The 17,164-nt window shown below is 31.7% G+C and overlaps 1 protein-coding gene, 1 long non-coding RNA gene and 1 other non-coding gene across 3 annotated transcripts; all 3 read left to right on the forward strand.

Moving 5' to 3' along the window:
- Positions 1–470: 470 nt before the first annotated feature.
- On the forward strand, positions 471–1,289 carry LOC118761276 (segment polarity protein dishevelled homolog DVL-3-like). Its single transcript, XM_036499044.1, has 2 exons — positions 471–930; positions 961–1,289. Exons 1-2 carry the CDS (start codon positions 489–491, stop codon positions 1,287–1,289), a joined length of 771 nt encoding a protein of 256 aa, XP_036354937.1. The 5' UTR covers positions 471–488.
- Positions 1,290–8,653: 7,364 nt separating this feature from the next.
- Positions 8,654–8,989, forward strand: LOC115228919. The gene is made up of 2 exons (XR_003883276.1): positions 8,654–8,727; positions 8,761–8,989. It is a non-coding gene; the product is annotated as an uncharacterized LOC115228919 (long non-coding RNA).
- Positions 8,990–14,180: 5,191 nt separating this feature from the next.
- Trnaq-cug lies at positions 14,181–14,252 on the forward strand. The gene has a single exon. It is a non-coding gene; the product is annotated as a tRNA-Gln (tRNA).
- The last annotated feature ends 2,912 nt before the right edge of the window (positions 14,253–17,164 follow it).

Raw genomic sequence — 17,164 nt, forward strand, 5'->3', positions numbered from 1 at the left:
TTTTTGTAACATCCCAAGATGATGAAATCGGGTAATCTTTAATAATTATTTTAGTTCTGTTCGACGTGAAATTAAGGACACAGATTCTATTAAAATCAATCCAAATGGAAGAATTGATTTATGGGTTTTTATTTTCTCATATATATTAACAGTTGATTAAAATTAGTGACAAGAATTCACCCGCAAGTTCCGCCTGTGTTGTTTCTAACAGGTTACTTCATATTGTAGCATATGCCTTTAAGCGATTATAAATATATTGATTAATATATTAATTTAGATATCAGGAATCTGTTGATATTGGTGGAGAACCAGCCCGATCGACTCAATCTTGGTATTTAAATAGTCATTAATTTATTCTTGTAGTATTTCTTCTATAGCTACAGGTTTTTCCTGGTCAAATCTAAATCGGAAATTAAAAAGAAAAGTAATTATTTTTTAATAATCGAAAGCAATTTCCCTGCAGTAGTATTTGTCAATCCTCAAGCATAATGAGCGGACTTTCATTTTCTGATGTTAAAATTGTGCATGTGGACTTGAGATTGTCTCCTTATGTCCCATTCGGGATTACTTTTTCCGGTCGGATCAACTCAATCGGGCACGATCAGGGAATATTTATTGACTCAGTTCTTCCTGGGTTTATAATTCTGGTCATATTTAGTGGAGCGGCTGATATTTATGGCAGATTTCGTGTAGGAATGCTCATTCTTGAGGTCAACGGAACTTCTTTAGAGAATATTTCAAATTTCCAGGCTTTAAAACTTTTAGAAGACTCTCTTAAGCCTGAAAAGTATTTTATTTATTTTAAGCAAAGATATGGCCTTTCTCTTGTTTTGGCGGAGTTTTCGTCTCCAAATTTAATAAATTCGTTGCAAAAGGATCCGAATTTAAAGTCGGCTCATTGCAGTGATTCGGGGACTTTGGTCTCTGCCAGTAGTTGTATTGAAAGTTAAGAAATTTTAGGGAGAATAACTCAGAATGATAGTTTGAGCATAAATTCAGATATGTTTATTATTGTGGCGAATATGCTCAGAAGTGATATTCCTCACTCGTTGCCTATTCGTGACAGAGTTTGGCTTAAAATGCCAATTTCTAACGCTTTTCTGGGCTCGGATTTGATTGTCTGGCTTTTGCAGAATGTTGCTGGGATCAGACGTAGAAAGGAAGCTTTGGCATATGCAATGACAATGTTGGACACTGGGTTTATCAGGAGCGCTATTTTGTCAGATAAAAAACAGGATTTTTCACAGCAGCGTTATTATATGATTGCCCCACCAATTGTCGAACGTTGATTTTTGTTTTTAATTTATTTAGGGCTGCGTTTGTCTTCGGGTGCTGTTTCTTTGTTTAGTGAGAGTTTGGTAAGTAATATAAAGCCAAAAACCTCCCGTCGTGTTAGTGAACCAACTTTTTCTTTATGACTACTTTTTTTTATTTATTCTTTGATTTTTTGTGGGTTAATTGTATTTTATTAATTGAAATTAGTCTAATATCTTAGCGATTTTTTAGGACAGATCAATTTTTGAGTTCATTTTGAATGTCATTTAACCGATTATTAAAGTAAATAAATAGCAGCTTAATCTATATTTTTGTCGATTATTAATTTACCATAAGTGGTAATAGATAAATAAAACCAATTAACATTTGTTGCATATAATTGTACCATGTCGATACTTTATTATAATGAACCTTTTACTAAATAAATACAGTAATTAACTACCTAATTTTCTCAGAGTGAACAAGTAATGTCACTCCACATACTTATTTCTTCCTCTTTTTTAATTCTTTTAACCTCTAAGAAAGCACAGCTTTACGCCTCTCTCTAACCAAATGTCAGAAAAAAACTAAATTTTAAGGCACCGAACGAAATATATAGAGTTCTTATAAGAACAGCTCCATTAATACAAGCACTTAGATTCAACTGCCTCAGATAACTTTTTTACTATTAGGTGTTCTTTTCGTTCTATATAATTTATTTATGCTTTCCCATACTGTACATCCGTAAACAATTGTCGGTTTAATGTATTGGGTGTATAGAGACTCTAATCGGTAATTTCCTTTGGCGTCTTCCAAGTTTCCAAGAAATGCTTTAAGAAAGTTTAGTTTCTTATTGAATTTCGTCAACACGTTTTCCGTATGGGGAGTAAAGGTTAGAAAGGTGTCAAAGGTGATCCCTAGTATCTTTAGAGTTTTATTTTGAGGAATTGATTTCCCTTCCATGATCACATTTATCGACAAATTCCCCAGTCTTTTGTTAGTTGTGAAAATTGCTAGCTCAGACTTTTCCGGGCTTACTTTCAACAGATTGGCATTGAGCCATATACACAGGTTATTTATATTTTTCTGTAATCTTCCCGTAGCTTCGCTGACACATATGTCTTTCGATGCAACGATTATATCATCCGCATATGATAGTAAAATGTCATTCTTGTTTTCAGGAAGAGGCATATTGTTCAACATTAGGTTGAATAATATGGGGGATAGGGGGAACCTTGTGGCACTCCATTCGGTAGTAGCCTCGATGCAGATCTTCGATTGCCCTTGTAGACTCTACCCCGACGTCCATTCAGAAAATTGGCGAGCCATAGTTTTAAATTTGGTTCCATATTAAAAGAGTAAATTTTCTGCGTAAGAATTTTTCGGGAGACCGTGTCAAAAGCCTCGTAAATATCAATTTAGCATACAATCGTTTTTTCTTGTTTTAGTTTCCTTCTCAACCCTTTTTAATAAATTTTAAGATTGGATGGATTTTTGATTGTTTCCATATATTTGGAATACTGTTTTCATTTACTGACTGGTTGTAGATGGCCGTTAATGCCGTGATAGCTACAGGGCCCAGTTTCTTGAGCAGAATCATTGGTATTCCGTCTGGACCACAGGAAATTGTATTCTTTGTGTGTTGGATTATCAATGTGACTTAATCATGTAGAAAAGGGGTTGATAGATGTCCCTTTTTTGGTTTTCGTACAAAATTTGGTGGCCTATTGTGTTTCTGATATGGTTTGTAGTTGTGCTTCATAAATCTTGCTCCGGATCGCCATATTCAGTGTCCTTATTCTCTTTGTTGTTTCTTTGGTTAAAATTTTTTTGCGTTTGAGGAAGTTTCTTTCCTTTATCAGTTTGATAATTTCTGGGTTTTGTTTTCTTTCTGATATTTTCCGGTATACTGCCCTATCGAAAGAGTTGGGTTCCGGATAAAATGTGGAAAGTTTCGTATCGACGTATTTCTTATAAGCTGACCATTTTTCATTATTGTAATCGTAGTAGGAATCATGTTTCTTTCGGGTCATTGGAGAACAATTTATCTGTATAATGATTGGATTGTGATCAGTCTGTAGATCATAGTTTACCGTCCAAAAAATAAATGGTGCTAATTTCGGGGAACACAAGGTTAAGTCTGGGGATGTGGTCGATTCTTTTCCGTTATATGGCGTCCTTGTATTTTTCTTTGGATCGTTCATAATGGACAGCCTCTTGAATTGGAAAATAATGAGGTTTTCTCTCGCATCCGCCGGTTGTTTTTGAAACCACAGAAGGTGTTTGGCATTAAAATCTCCGGAAAGCAGTAAGTTGTCCACAGTAAGACAGATCGACAGTAAATCCTTTGGCGCGTGACCCCGGTGGGGGAATATATAAGTTTCCAATACTAATAATTCCGTTGGAGGTATAAATACTAAGTCCCATGACTTCAGAGTTAGCATCTTGGGCCAGTTTTGTAAAGATTTCATGAGTTTTGTGAATGCAATTCCCTTCCTGATAAGGGTCATTAAGCCCTCACCCGACCCGTGGGTAACTTCGTTTCTTGTAGCAGGCAAATATCGATATTCTTTCTTTCCACGAGTTTGTCCCCCTTGCTTTTGAGACCACTGGCGTAGTTGGTAAAGAAGCCGAGAGATTGTTGCGTATGCTCTGCGATAAAATTGCCTTGAAGACCCATGACCGGAGGGATTTTTTATTTCATTTCATTAAGAAGAAGAAAAATGGTCAATTATATAAAAACTTGATCGAAAAATTGACAATCGTCATTAATACACCCATTTTTTATTTTGCATGTCTGTGTATTTTGAATCAATTTATGTTGTCATTATAATTAATTTTATTGATTGGATACAATTTTGATTGTAGACGACAAAAGGAAGTTAAAGTCGTATAATATTACGGATTTTAAATTAATGATTTTATGATTTCGTATCTAAATGAAACAATAGATTACTCTTAATTATCTATGCACTAATTTAACAAAATAATAACTATTAAACAAATTTAATTTCGAAAGTTAGAATTTTCAAAGCACATTGAATCATAACACCAATAATCTACACCGGATTCAAAATCAAAATATTCGAAGGTCAATGAAAATTTTCCTAATACGAATTTTTCCTCAAAATCGTGCGAAGAATTGAAATTTTCAAAGATTCGGTACTCTATTGTCTCAAATCGGACTTTCTTTGCTTAAAATAATCATCTGAAAGTATTACTATTTGTGATATCTTTATGTTGTCTGTTGTTGGAATTGTTCGGTTTTTTTAAAATTGAACGAATTTGTAGTGTTTCTTTTTCAGGCTTCATTTCATCGGAGTAATCCCTTCCGTTCTTTTTATTATTAAAATTTATTTCTGTTATTTTTTCTGACATTTTTGTTTTCAAAATGCGTTAACAAAATCTTAGTTAAAACTGTATTTAACTGGAACTATACTATTTATTATTTGAAAAAATAAAAAAACTAAATTCTAAATACATTAATTAAAAAAATAAAAATTATTTTTTGACCATGATCAGGCTGGAAATATTTTGAATTCGAGCCTTAATTACAAAAATATATACTGTCAAACCTCTCCAATTTATCATCTCTATAATTTACCACTCTCCTTTTTTATTAAAAAAATGAAATTCTGTTTTCCCTTATATTTTTTATTTTTTGCCATTTTATTAAAATTTTTTTATTAAGGGTTATTAAAATTTTAAATTAATCACGTGTTTTTGTCTCGTGTTTTGGGGAATCATTGTGTTTTTTAAGTTTATCAAAATACAGGCTATTTCTATTAGAAAAACTATGCTTGGAGTGACATTTACTCTAAGACTATCGACAATTGCTGGAATAAAACAAGCCTCACGAATTGAATAATTGATGATTTTTTGTATGAAATCGGGAAATTCGGAGAATTACTAAATGAACTAAACATTATTGATGTACCCGATTAGGAGAAAATCCTAGAGATCGACTTAAGAATAAAAGATCGGATTATTGACGACAGGATTTTTAACAATGACAAAAAACTTGGAGGAATGTGAAATGGAAATAGAAGGTACTGAAAATTTAAAAATTGGATTGGATGATGCTGTGAATAATTTCAACAATTTCAAAACACTTTTTGTTTTGCCCGAACATTTTTTTAATGATTGAACTCCGTGTCGGGCTGAAAATCTGCCAGTCGCACAAATGCCGTTGTGGGGGAACTGTTGACGAGTACGGTTTGCATCCCCTCGCTTGCCGGCGGAGTGCCGGTCGTGCCCCCCGTCACAGTGAACTCAACTCAGTCGTACAGAGAGCCCTCGCCTCAGCAGGCATCCCGTCTATCCTTGAACCTGTTGGATTGGATAGAGGGGATGGCAAACGCCCTGACGGCATGTCCACCTTCCCCTACGAGCAGGGGAAATCCCTTATTTGGGATTCTACCTGCTCGGACACGTTCTCGCTGGGAAATCTCGCTCTGTCCGCCGCCAATCCTGGGCACGCTTCCAGGCAGGCCGAGGAGCGAAAGATTCTCAAGTACGGCCACCTGTCCAACTCGCTGCTCTTTACTCTAATTGCCTTGCAGTCCTCCGGGATCTTCGGTCCCAAGACACTCCGCTTCCTTCGCTCGCTCGGTCGACGGATTTCAAGGACTAGTCACGATCCAGAGAGTTTTCTTGGCTCCTGGAACGTCTGTCGATCGCTGTGATCCGAGGGAACGTCTTCGCCATTCGCGCGGCTGGTCGGGTGTCTCGTGAGGCCTTTAACTAACTTAGCTATCTGTAATTTTTGTCTTGTTTGTATAGATTGTTATTGTATTGAAAACTATCGAAAACATACTTAACAAGGAACGGAGAAAAAAAATATTATTAGATTATCTAACTGTTCCTAAAAAAATTTTATCTTCTTTATTTTGACTAATAAACCAGCTGGAAACAAAAAATAGAAAAATAATTAAAATCATGATAAAATGACATTCAAGCTTTAAATCTTTTTTTACCACCTTATTTTTTGCCACTATTTTTGTCGGTCCCGTCGTTGGCAATAAATAGAGGGTTGACTGTATCCAGCTACTAAAAAGATTTTTAAACTGTTTTTAAATATTCAATTTTGCGAAATACTTTAAATATGAATTCATAAAAAGTTAATTTTTTGTTAAGATGATGAATTCACTTTTTTGCACAATTTTTTTCTCAGTTTTGTATTGGCACCCTAAACGCCTAGGAACTCAATCCCATCTACAAGAAACTCCAAGACGCACGAGATCTGGAACAACAAAAGATGTCTATCTGTTGGTTGCAAGAGAAAAAAATACACAACATAGACGCTCTAAGATAGCAGATTACACGCTTTTTACTTTCCTACCTATTGTCACTATGACCTAGGGTTTGTAATCAAGTAAAAATTGAATAAGCATATATTCTGAGTGTGGCCCGTCTCGGACAGGATTGCGGTGTCTTAAATCAAATGGGGAACCAGATTTAACTTCCTGGTCACAATCATTAATGTGTAGGTGCCGACTGGAATCAAAGTCCTTGCTAACTTGGAAGAACTTGACTTATTCTATTCTACCCTCATACATTCATACAACAGTATCAGATTTTTGTAAATGTGCTTCATTGCTAGAGATTAGAACTCCAGTGTCTTGAAAGTCAGACTCGGAGAAACATCTTTTGGATCGCATGGAAAAACAAAAGAATTATGCCTGGAACCGCCTTGATTTAATTCTTTACTTGTTTAAACCTATTCTTATGTAACACGAAAATTCCTTATCCAGCCAAGCACAAGACGACCTGAATATTCTATTAAATAAGCTAAATTCTCAGCAAAGATGCATTTACTTGTAAATTCGTGGTCATATTGAAGACAGATGATGACCACAAGCTAGCATATAACTAACTGAACAGGAATGCATGGAAACGTATGTGTAGAAGGATAATAAACGTGGCAAAAAAACTTAATTATGAATTTGAGTCGTTTTTAATATTTTTTGTAAAAGTCGTCTTTTTCCATAGTTACATGATTGTTTAAAAAAATCAATTATAATGATTTATGTCGAAAAATAGATACGTCGATAATGGAGGTGGCTTTATAATTACGTTAATATTTCTAGGGCTCAGTCACAGATGTGCAGAATAAAATTTGATACGAGTATAAACTAAATGGAAACCGATCAGCCAAATTGACTTTGTAAGTGCCTTTAGATTGTAACTTGAGTGTTTTAAATAGATTAAAAATTGGCTTAATTTCTTTGCCAAGAATGAATCTCTAATAAATCACAATTCCTTGCTTCAAGACAGAATTGAAAAGAAATGACATAGACCTTTATGGAATTTATCTAGTAAGATTTATATTGATTAGAATAACTGGAAAAGACACCACGATCAGGAAGTAGCTAGTAAAATTCCATAAACGGCCAGTCTAAAAATTATTTTAAAGATTCATGTGCCAAAGATAAGCAATTCTCTGAAATATTGGTTTAATGATGACTGAGTAAATATCAAAGAAAGAGTTTTTAAAATACCTTTCAAGAAATAATTAAAATTAATAGATCATTATTATTAGACACACTTTCGCGATGCCTGCTCCATCTATTTTCTTTTGTGCTGTGGCTGAGATAGACATCCTGTTCCGCAGTGGAATAATTAATAGATTAGTACAGAATTAATGAACACGATAAGCTTAATGATTTTATAGCAAGTAGCAGATATCCATTTTAAGTTTCTTTTGACTATTTTGACCTTCTTTGGTCTTTAATTAGGTGTACTAGCTTTAGATTTCAATTGTTGGCTATCAAATGCCCTGCGAGAAAGTTGCATAATTGTAGAAAATATCTAATTAAAATTTTTCTTCTAAAATAGCCGCGATTTTTTGTTTAAAAAAATATTAAAAGCTCGTGGTATTATAGAGCTGCGCTTGAATATGGTACAAAGAATCAATACAAATTCTTGGGAATTTAATTTTTATTAAAAAAACAAAGTTAAGTCTCTTTAGCTAAAATATTAGCTTTATAGTTGCCGCATTTTAGTATCTTACAAGTGTTAAAAAAATTTCTTATAGACTACATAGTTGATTAATCTGATTAAATATTAAACCTTCAAAATATAAGTATTTTAATACTAAACCACATTTTTGTGTTAATAGTTCGCAAAAACCCACAATTTCAAGGTCTATGATCTTTACCGCAAGTAAAGAAAGTCTGTAATTAAAATAAATTTTAATTTTGAATTTATAAAATTTTGAATAAATAAATGTCAAAATATTTCATTAAATAACTTTATCGATCCAATACATCTAGAAAATTAGTATTTAAATCAATTATCTCAATTGTTTCTTGAAAATTCCATTGTGGAAATTTCCACTGTGGAAAATTCCAGCGTAAAAAATGAATATAAAAAGCCGACGGCGCGTCGTGCTTGTGTACTTGTCTAATGTCAGTGTCAGTTTGTGTTTGTCGAAGAGGCTCTTTTGTTACAATCCTTTCTAATGATGAGAGGGTGCTTGAATTTGGTCTTTTTATTTTTTACTAGGAAAATAATGATCAGGTTGTCTACGATGAAATGTTTGAGACTCCTGAGGAGGGAGTTTCTACACTTGTGAGACGCCTTTCGGATGCTGGATTCACTCAAACAAGCAATTTTGAATTCGAGACAGATGCCCCAGACGATGAGATTGTCTCTGCTCTCACTGAGGGCACTGATTAAGTCTTCTTGTTTTGTTTCTAACTTGATTTGGTTTCTAAAATTTTTGGTTTTATTATTGGTTAGACAGTAAAATTGATTTTTCATTTTGGATAATTCCTTTGTTATTTAGTCGATAATTTATTTGGATGGTTTCACACTCGATTAAAATTGATTCATGCTTTATAAATTTTTAAAAGCAATTTGTTTTGGGTAATGTCAAAATAACTATTTTGACCTACATTTTGTATTTATATGAATCAAGTTTACATAACATTTAATTTTGAACATGTTTTATAATCAATTCTGTTAGCTTAGGGTTCAAAGAATATATTAAAGACCTAAGCGCTTACAACGATTTAAGCTCGAAATTGGTATTAAAAATGTCAAACTTGAAATGAAAATGGTATAGACTATATAAAATATATATGGTATCGACAAGTTATTAATAATGATATAGATAAGTGAAAACAATGATAAAACTAATTATTTAAAAAGAATTTAATGAAAAATTTTAGTATTAGAAATTAATGAATTTATGCATAAATAAATATTTATTATAGTACATAAAATTATGATGAATATGAATTTAAAAATAATCTGAGGTTAACGATATGGAGTAACAAAATTGAGATTGGAGTGTTTTAAAATCATTTCTTCTTAAATATCAGACCGATGACTGATGTGATCAAAGAAACGTGAGTTATCGATTTGAAAATCATTAATAAGTGCCTTCTGAGTAGAATAGAAAACGCTACTAAAATATTTCCTGGCTTCGGTCGTAGATTTTAGAATTTTTTAATTTAAAGAATATAAATAACTGTTTTCTTGTTACAGTAAAACCTCTGGTGCTCGCCACCTCTGTTACTCGCCACCTCTATTGCTCGCCACATATTTTTCAAAAAATTAAAAATTTCTAGTAAATTTTGATAAATATTCTATTGCTCGCCATTTTCTAAATCTCGCCATTAATTTTTAAAAATATTTTTTTTTGTTAAACTATTTTTTATATAAAATATTTCAACCACGCTAAATTTAACATGCGTAAGTGCACAAGATTGTCTTTTACTGAAAAACGTCGGATTATTGCGTACATGGAGGAGAACAAAAGTCTCACGATGGACCGTATAGCTTACATTTTTTCTTCTGTTTTGAAGAAAAAAATATCTCGAAGGGCTGTGAACGATTTAAGACTTGGAAAAGAGAAAATAATGTCTACTGATCCTATTTTCTCCAATAAGAAGAGATTATCTAACTTAACTTATTCTGTTATTGACACCGAACTATTAACTTGGATGGAATACATTGAGCTTAGAGGGGAGTTTCTGGACGATAATTCAATTTTGTTGAAAGCAAAGAACATTGCTAATATTTATGGAATTAAAGAGTTTAAAGCCAGCAATGGATGGCTAAGCAAGTTCAAGATACGGAACAACTTAAAATTGAGGTCTTTATATGGAGAATCAGGATCTGCTGCAGTTGATCAGAAACAAGAAAAAGATGCATTTACTTCTTTGATCTCTGCAAAGATTCAACAATATAATGCTGAAAACATTTATAAATATTTTTTTTGGTTAAACTATTTTTTATACGAAAAATTCTTTTAGTTGTGGATCGATGCCCATCCCATAAACTTTACGCTGATTTACAGTCAATTGAAGTTCTTTACCTACCTTCGAAGACTACAACAATTCTACAACCAATGGATCAAGGAATCATTAGATCCTTCAAAGGACATTTTAATAAACTTAAATTTGAGTTAATGTTAGAAAAAATTGAAAATGGAGAAAATCCACTGGAAGCTCATAAAAAATAACCTTAAAAGACGGTCTTCTTTTTACATATTTTGTCTGGAAAAAAGTAACGACCAAAACAACTACAAATTGTTTCGGACATTCAAAATGGATCGAATGTGAAAATCAACTCGAAAGACCAACTGTTGAAATTGATAATTATGATCAAATGGTAAATATCTTGAAAATATTGGACCCGGTGGATAAAGATGATTTTATTAATCATGAATTTACCGAAATAGATGAAATTGAAGATTACCTTAATATTGCTGGAGATTCTTTTCCACACAAATATGACGATGAAGATACTCATAATGACGAATCTCATGTGACTTCAGAAGAGGCTTTGAAAATGTTGAAAAGAATAAAGTCATTCTTTTATCAAAATGAAAATTTTGATATAAATTCGTTGGAACTAATCGAAACCGTTATTAAAAATATGGCTGAATTAAAAAAAATTATTAAAGATTTTTTTAGTTAATTTTTTCCTTTTAATTTCTTTCGATTCTCTTTGTTTCTTTGCTCAAATATGACTTGAAAGACTCACTTATGATCGGAAAGTATCGAAAACGGAGATGTTTTCAAAATTTCAATGTCAACAAATTTATTGATTATTTCTATTGCTCGCCAAATTCTATTGCTCGCCATTTTTTCTTCGGTCCCGAAAATGGCGAGCACCAGAGGTTTTACTGTATTACTATTTATTAGTTTTCTCATGGGAGATCTGCAATGATATAAAAAAAATGTTGAAAATTGATTAATTTTCATTGATATTAATAGAATAAATTAAATTTAAACAATAATTTTTTTCAACAGGGTTTTTTAAAAAATTCTCCTTGAATGGAAATAATTGTACTTGATTGACAATTCATGAATAAAGAAGAGACTTAATGAGCTACTTAATTCACTTATTAATGAATAATTAAAATATATCAATAATTAAGTGTGTTTTAAAAGTTTTTATGATAATAAAATCAGGTTATGTATTGTTTCTCGTCCCTACAAAAATTCGATGTGGATTTTTTATGAAGACAATTGGTAGATTTTGGTATATTTTTAAAAATGTAAGGAAACCTTGATGGGATGAATATTTTTTCATTTGAAAAAGAATGTCTTTGGTTTGAATATTTTTTCGACTACAATCTGTGTCTATTCATTTTCAAACTTTGGAATTTTTCCAATCGTGTCGAAGAAGTTGAAATAGACCAATATTTGGCAATCAAGAAAAAATGTTACTTTTAATCAACTTTTAGAACTTTAGTAACATTACAAAAATCAGATTATTCAAATAAGTCAAAATTATCAAATTTGTTCTGCTAAAGGGGCAATTTGAGAATTTACTACATCAAAATTTCAAATTGCTTGCTTATCAGCTCATATACATTAAAAAATGCTTTGTTTACCTAATAAATGATATTCATAAATTATTTTTCTGATTAGAGTGTATAAATAAAACTATGATCTGAAAACCAGTATTTGGGGTAAACAAAACCGATACTTTCAATATTATGACATGATAAATCAAAAAAATTAGAGGTCACAATTTTAGTCATTTCTCTTCATCTTTAAGGTGCTTCCCGAAGCTTTTGAGGTCCTAGGCAAACACAACCGGGAATTTTGGCCTTAATCGGCCTCTGAGTGTAATCTTCCAAAGAAAAGTAATCCTCCATAGTCGAGTCTTGGATCTTCTATTATCAATCCGGCATGCTTTAGGTAATTAGGGGCCGCACTTGAGAATCACTGATCCAGATTATAGATTTGATCAGGCTTATACAATTTAGTAATTTTCTTAAATTCTTGACGAAAATAAACTACACCCCCTCGACATAAATATTGGTGAATCTTCAACTTACTTCATTCATACAAAGAATGATTTAATTTTTTCTTCAGATATATTTTAAAATCTGATAAAATTGATAAAAATTAATTTAATTATTTAAATTGAAATTTTGTCTAAGAAATTTGGAAAAAACAACGACTTTCATTGGCATAAAATTTGGTTATTGTGAGATTAATATGTAGAATAACCTCCTTTTGCCGAATAGATCTCCCAACATTTTTTTTTCATTGACTCAACTAATTTTTCAAGTGTTTTTGATGGAATAGATTCCAAATATCTAATAGATTTTCCTTCAGTGCCTGAATGTTCTCATTTTTCTTTGCCTAATTTGAACCTTCATATAAGCCCACAAATGCTCTATCGGATTTAATCCGGAGATTGCGAAGGCCATTCTAATTTTTTAATATTTTTCGCGAAAATATTGAATAATCATTTTTGATGTATGGCAGGGAGCGTTGTCTTGTTGAAAAATATAGTCAACAATCCTATTTTTGTACAGAAAATGGCAAAATATTGGTCAAAATAGATTGATATTTGCAGAATTAAGCGTTTTGTCTATAAATACCAAATCGCCTACCCCATGATAGGAAAAACAACCCACACCATGACTTTCCTAATTTTTTATTACATCATAATTTACCTTTTCAAATTTGACAGTTGGAGTAATATTTAGGATTTATTTATTTTAAATTTTTTCTATACACAATTTTTCTTTTTTGGGTAGTGATAATTAAAAAATACATTCATCAGGAAAAATTATTGATCTAAAATAATGGTCTGAAATTTAAAGAAATTTTTTGAATCTGGAAACCATGTGTTTTTTTGTTAGAAGTGGTTTTTTCTTTGCAATTCTTCCGAAAATTCCATTTTTATTTAAATTTCGTATTATGGTTCGAGACGAGACACGTGTTCCAGAAAACTTTTCTATTTCATTAGAGAGTTCAGAAGCAGTTAAAGATGAATTTTCCTCTGATGTGCGTACCAAATGATTAATTTGCACATTATTCAAAATTGATAGTCTTCCAGAACCATGTTGGCGGTCATATGATCCAGTTTTATTGTATTTCTTGATAAATTTACGACTGTTGAATATGGAACACGGTTTCTTTAGAAATTTTAATATATGACATATTTAAGTCGTATAGCGCAATTATTTTCCCTTTCATAAACGAATCGAGAGTATTATATCTAAAATATTTTTTTATTAAGATCAATCTCTAAATACTAGCATAATTTGACGGTTTAAATTTTATAACCAATTTTTATGTCACTAACCTAATTGCCGACATGCTTTAATTTCTTGCAATATTAAAATTTAAATCTATTTTAATTATAAATACAAAATAAATATTATTTTAGAAGATCTAAAGGATCTTAAAGTATGAATTTATTCGTTTTTAAATGAAAAAAAGCAGGAAAGATTAAATAACCAAATTTTTTGTCGAGGGGTGTACTTTCTCAGTCGAATTCTTTGTGTAATTTTAGCATTCTAAAATCATGCCTCCTTTTGATTTTCCAGAAACCCGTTAGAATTTTAAAATTATCAAGTTGTAACTCTTCGGCAAATGTAGATCTTCCTTGTCTTTTATAATTGGTGTTGTATTATGAAGAGTGAAAAAATTGTGACCTACAAACAAGGTCCTGTAGTGTAGTGGTTATCACATCGGACTCTGAATCCGGTAACCCGAGTTCGAATCTCGGCAGGACCTTTTTTTGAATTTTTTGTATTTTTTATGGTTTATTGTCAGATTACAAAAAATATTTAAAACAACATTTACTTGTAATAATAAATTTTTTTTTATTTTCGAGAAGACGGAGAGAGCCTCGGGAGAAGCAATGGTTGTTCCAAAGAATATCCATTGCGATCCTGAGGGGCAACGTCTTCTCGATCATCAGCAGCTTAAGATTATGATAATCATTTTCACTCAATTTATTTAAATGAAAAAAATTTTGGAAAATTATATGGATGAAAGAAAAAAATAAAAACTATTTTTTTAATTTTGTAACTGAAGCTGAAGAGTTTTAATCGATTCGACACTCTCAGATTAAATTGAATATAATCAATTGATTTTTTATTAATGTGAATTAATTTCATTACTAATAAACGAATATAACTTGTCACAGTCCGAATAAAATACACGCCGAATAATTACATTCTTTAATTTTACTGAAATTAAAAATTTACACAACAAAATGTTTAATTATTAAAAATATGATTTTTAATGTAAAATTCATTAACCTTTTTTACTAATTTATATAAACAAAACCAACCACACTCAATTTACGCAGTTAACTTATACGTTTGAATATTGTTATTCCATTTTAGGTTATCCTAATAAATTTTCATATAAAATTTATCGTTAATTTAAATAAAAAATTATTTTATTATGGATTTATGAAAATTAATCAATTTTCTAATCGAGAAATATGATTCCGTGTAACCGCTCACCGTCCTCCTTTTCGATAACATAGAGATCATTTCTTCGCTCGACAACAATATACTTATTAACATCAAGTCCATCGTACAGCGGATACTGCGAACATTGGCATCGTTGTCCTGTCTAAAAATTAATTTGACGCTTGAGACCTTAAAGCACAGTCGTTCCGACATTGATATTTTCTTCGTCGTATCTCCATTCTTTTTTCAATCATTTTTTCGCCAGCAATAATTAAGTTTTCTAATGCACTTTCTCGTGCCTCTGATAATCCAGTTGAATCATAGGCTAAAAGTTGCTCCATTCCCCCTTCATCAATCCTTCCAGGATTTTCAACACCCATGAATATATAAAAAGGGATTTTTTTTGTCGAAGAATGAATGCTGTTATTGTAATCATACACGATGTCCTTTATGCATTCGCGATATCGTCCAAAACAATTTTGAGAAGAACTTGCCGACGATATCCAGCGTTTTATGCTTTGATTAAATCTACAAATCGATTTTAAATCATTAACCTTTCGACTTGCCCTTGTACCCAAGGAGCACGAGGCCTCCCACGTACATGTTTATACCATATTTCGTACATAGAGCATCATTTGCGGAATTGCAAAATTCCCTTCCATTATCAGTGTGTAGAATAAGCGGAGGCCCGACATAATAAAAAATCTTTGGAATAAATCTGCGATTTCTTCAGAAGATTTGGTCACCGACAGTTCAAGCATTACATATTTGGAAAAAGAATCCACAATTACCAAAATCTATTTATTAACATTAAATTCATACCCAGCTAAAGCCATCATTCAACGCCGAATATCTTCTGAGGTCAATTAAATCCGCAATGTATCTGTCCCTACATCTCCTTGCAATGATTGGCGTAATCGGAGGCTTCGTAGACAATAATTTTTTCGACTAAGATATTTACTAAAAGGAGTTATTCCTGACAGAAAGCACAATTCGAAATCACCTTAGAGATTTCTTCTCTATTCAATCCCTAATAGAGATTTCTTAATTTCGAAAAAAGCGGTCTCTCCAAAGTGGTTATAGTTATGTTCCGCCTAATTTTATTTATTAAGTTGGACCTCAACGCACTTAAGCTTTAATTCGATTTCATCTTCACAGAAAAAACGCAATTTAAGCCCATTTTTTCGAAAATATGTTTTTCCATTTTCAAAATGGAAATTCTTTCCAATTTGTGAGCCTGTATCGCTCATGCCGCTCGATTGACGATGTATCAAAGTTGGAGTCTTCATTTCTTTGATTTTGTCAGTTTTCCTTAAATAATCTCACTACACGCATGTTTCACGCTTTTTTAAATAAAAAATAATAATGTGATTCTACTAAAATAAATAATCAATTATTGATTTTTTTCATACTAATTTTTAGATTTCTAATTTTTTCAGCCATTGTGACAAGTGTAGATTATTCGGCGTGTATTTTATTCGGACTGTCACATAACTTTTTATAATTTTTTTTTTTTTTTTTAATAATTGTTTCTAATAAAAAATTAGCAGATTAAAAACGGATTATCATTTTCAAACGTTTTACTTTTAATGCATTCATACCTGCTGCTTCATTCCCCTGGCTTTCGAGACCAGTGGGATAATTGGACCCAAAGCCCTCAAACTCCTCTCAGAGATTGGTTTAATCATCTCGTGGAGGAGTCACGACAGTCGTGAAACGAGCTGGCTTTTTCAGCGGATATCGTTCGCGATATTACGTGGAAATTGCCTGTCCATCCGCTCGGCGACTGATCTAAATTAGTTAACTTCTCTATTTTACTTGTTACTTAAAATTGTTATGTAATTATTAAAAAAATGCATTCATTATGTAATATTTCAAAGTTTCGAAAAACTGTTTAAGTAAAAATGTCTTGTCAAGAAAAAATAAAGTTATGTAAAAACTTGTTTAAAATGTGAATGAAAGAAAGGAAAATATGTTAAATACCATATTAAATGCAGTAAATCTTTTTAAGCAATGAATAAATTTCGATTTGATTTGAATAGATACGTACGAAAATTCTCAGCAATCTAACTCTACGATTGCTACTTTCGCTGTCTCTCTTAACTATTGTAAATATAATTCTTATTCTCAAAAGTATAAATTTGCAAATATAATTTTCATTCTCATGGTAAAGAAAAAGGATAGTCAAAACTAATTATTTATCAATTGAACTAATTAATGCGT

This window comes from Octopus sinensis, unplaced genomic scaffold (genome assembly GCF_006345805.1).
Source record: "Octopus sinensis unplaced genomic scaffold, ASM634580v1 Contig11382, whole genome shotgun sequence".
In the NCBI taxonomy this organism is placed as follows: domain Eukaryota; kingdom Metazoa; phylum Mollusca; class Cephalopoda; order Octopoda; family Octopodidae; genus Octopus; species Octopus sinensis.

Excerpts from the sequence above, each read along its gene's own strand:
- LOC118761276 (XM_036499044.1), top strand. The coding sequence starts at position 489 with ATGAGCGGACTTTCATTTTCTGATGTTAAAATTGTGCATGTGGACTTG. Across the intron at positions 931-960 it reads GGGGACTTTGGTCTCTGCCA|GGAGAATAACTCAGAATGAT; the intron begins GTAGTTGTATTG and ends AAGAAATTTTAG.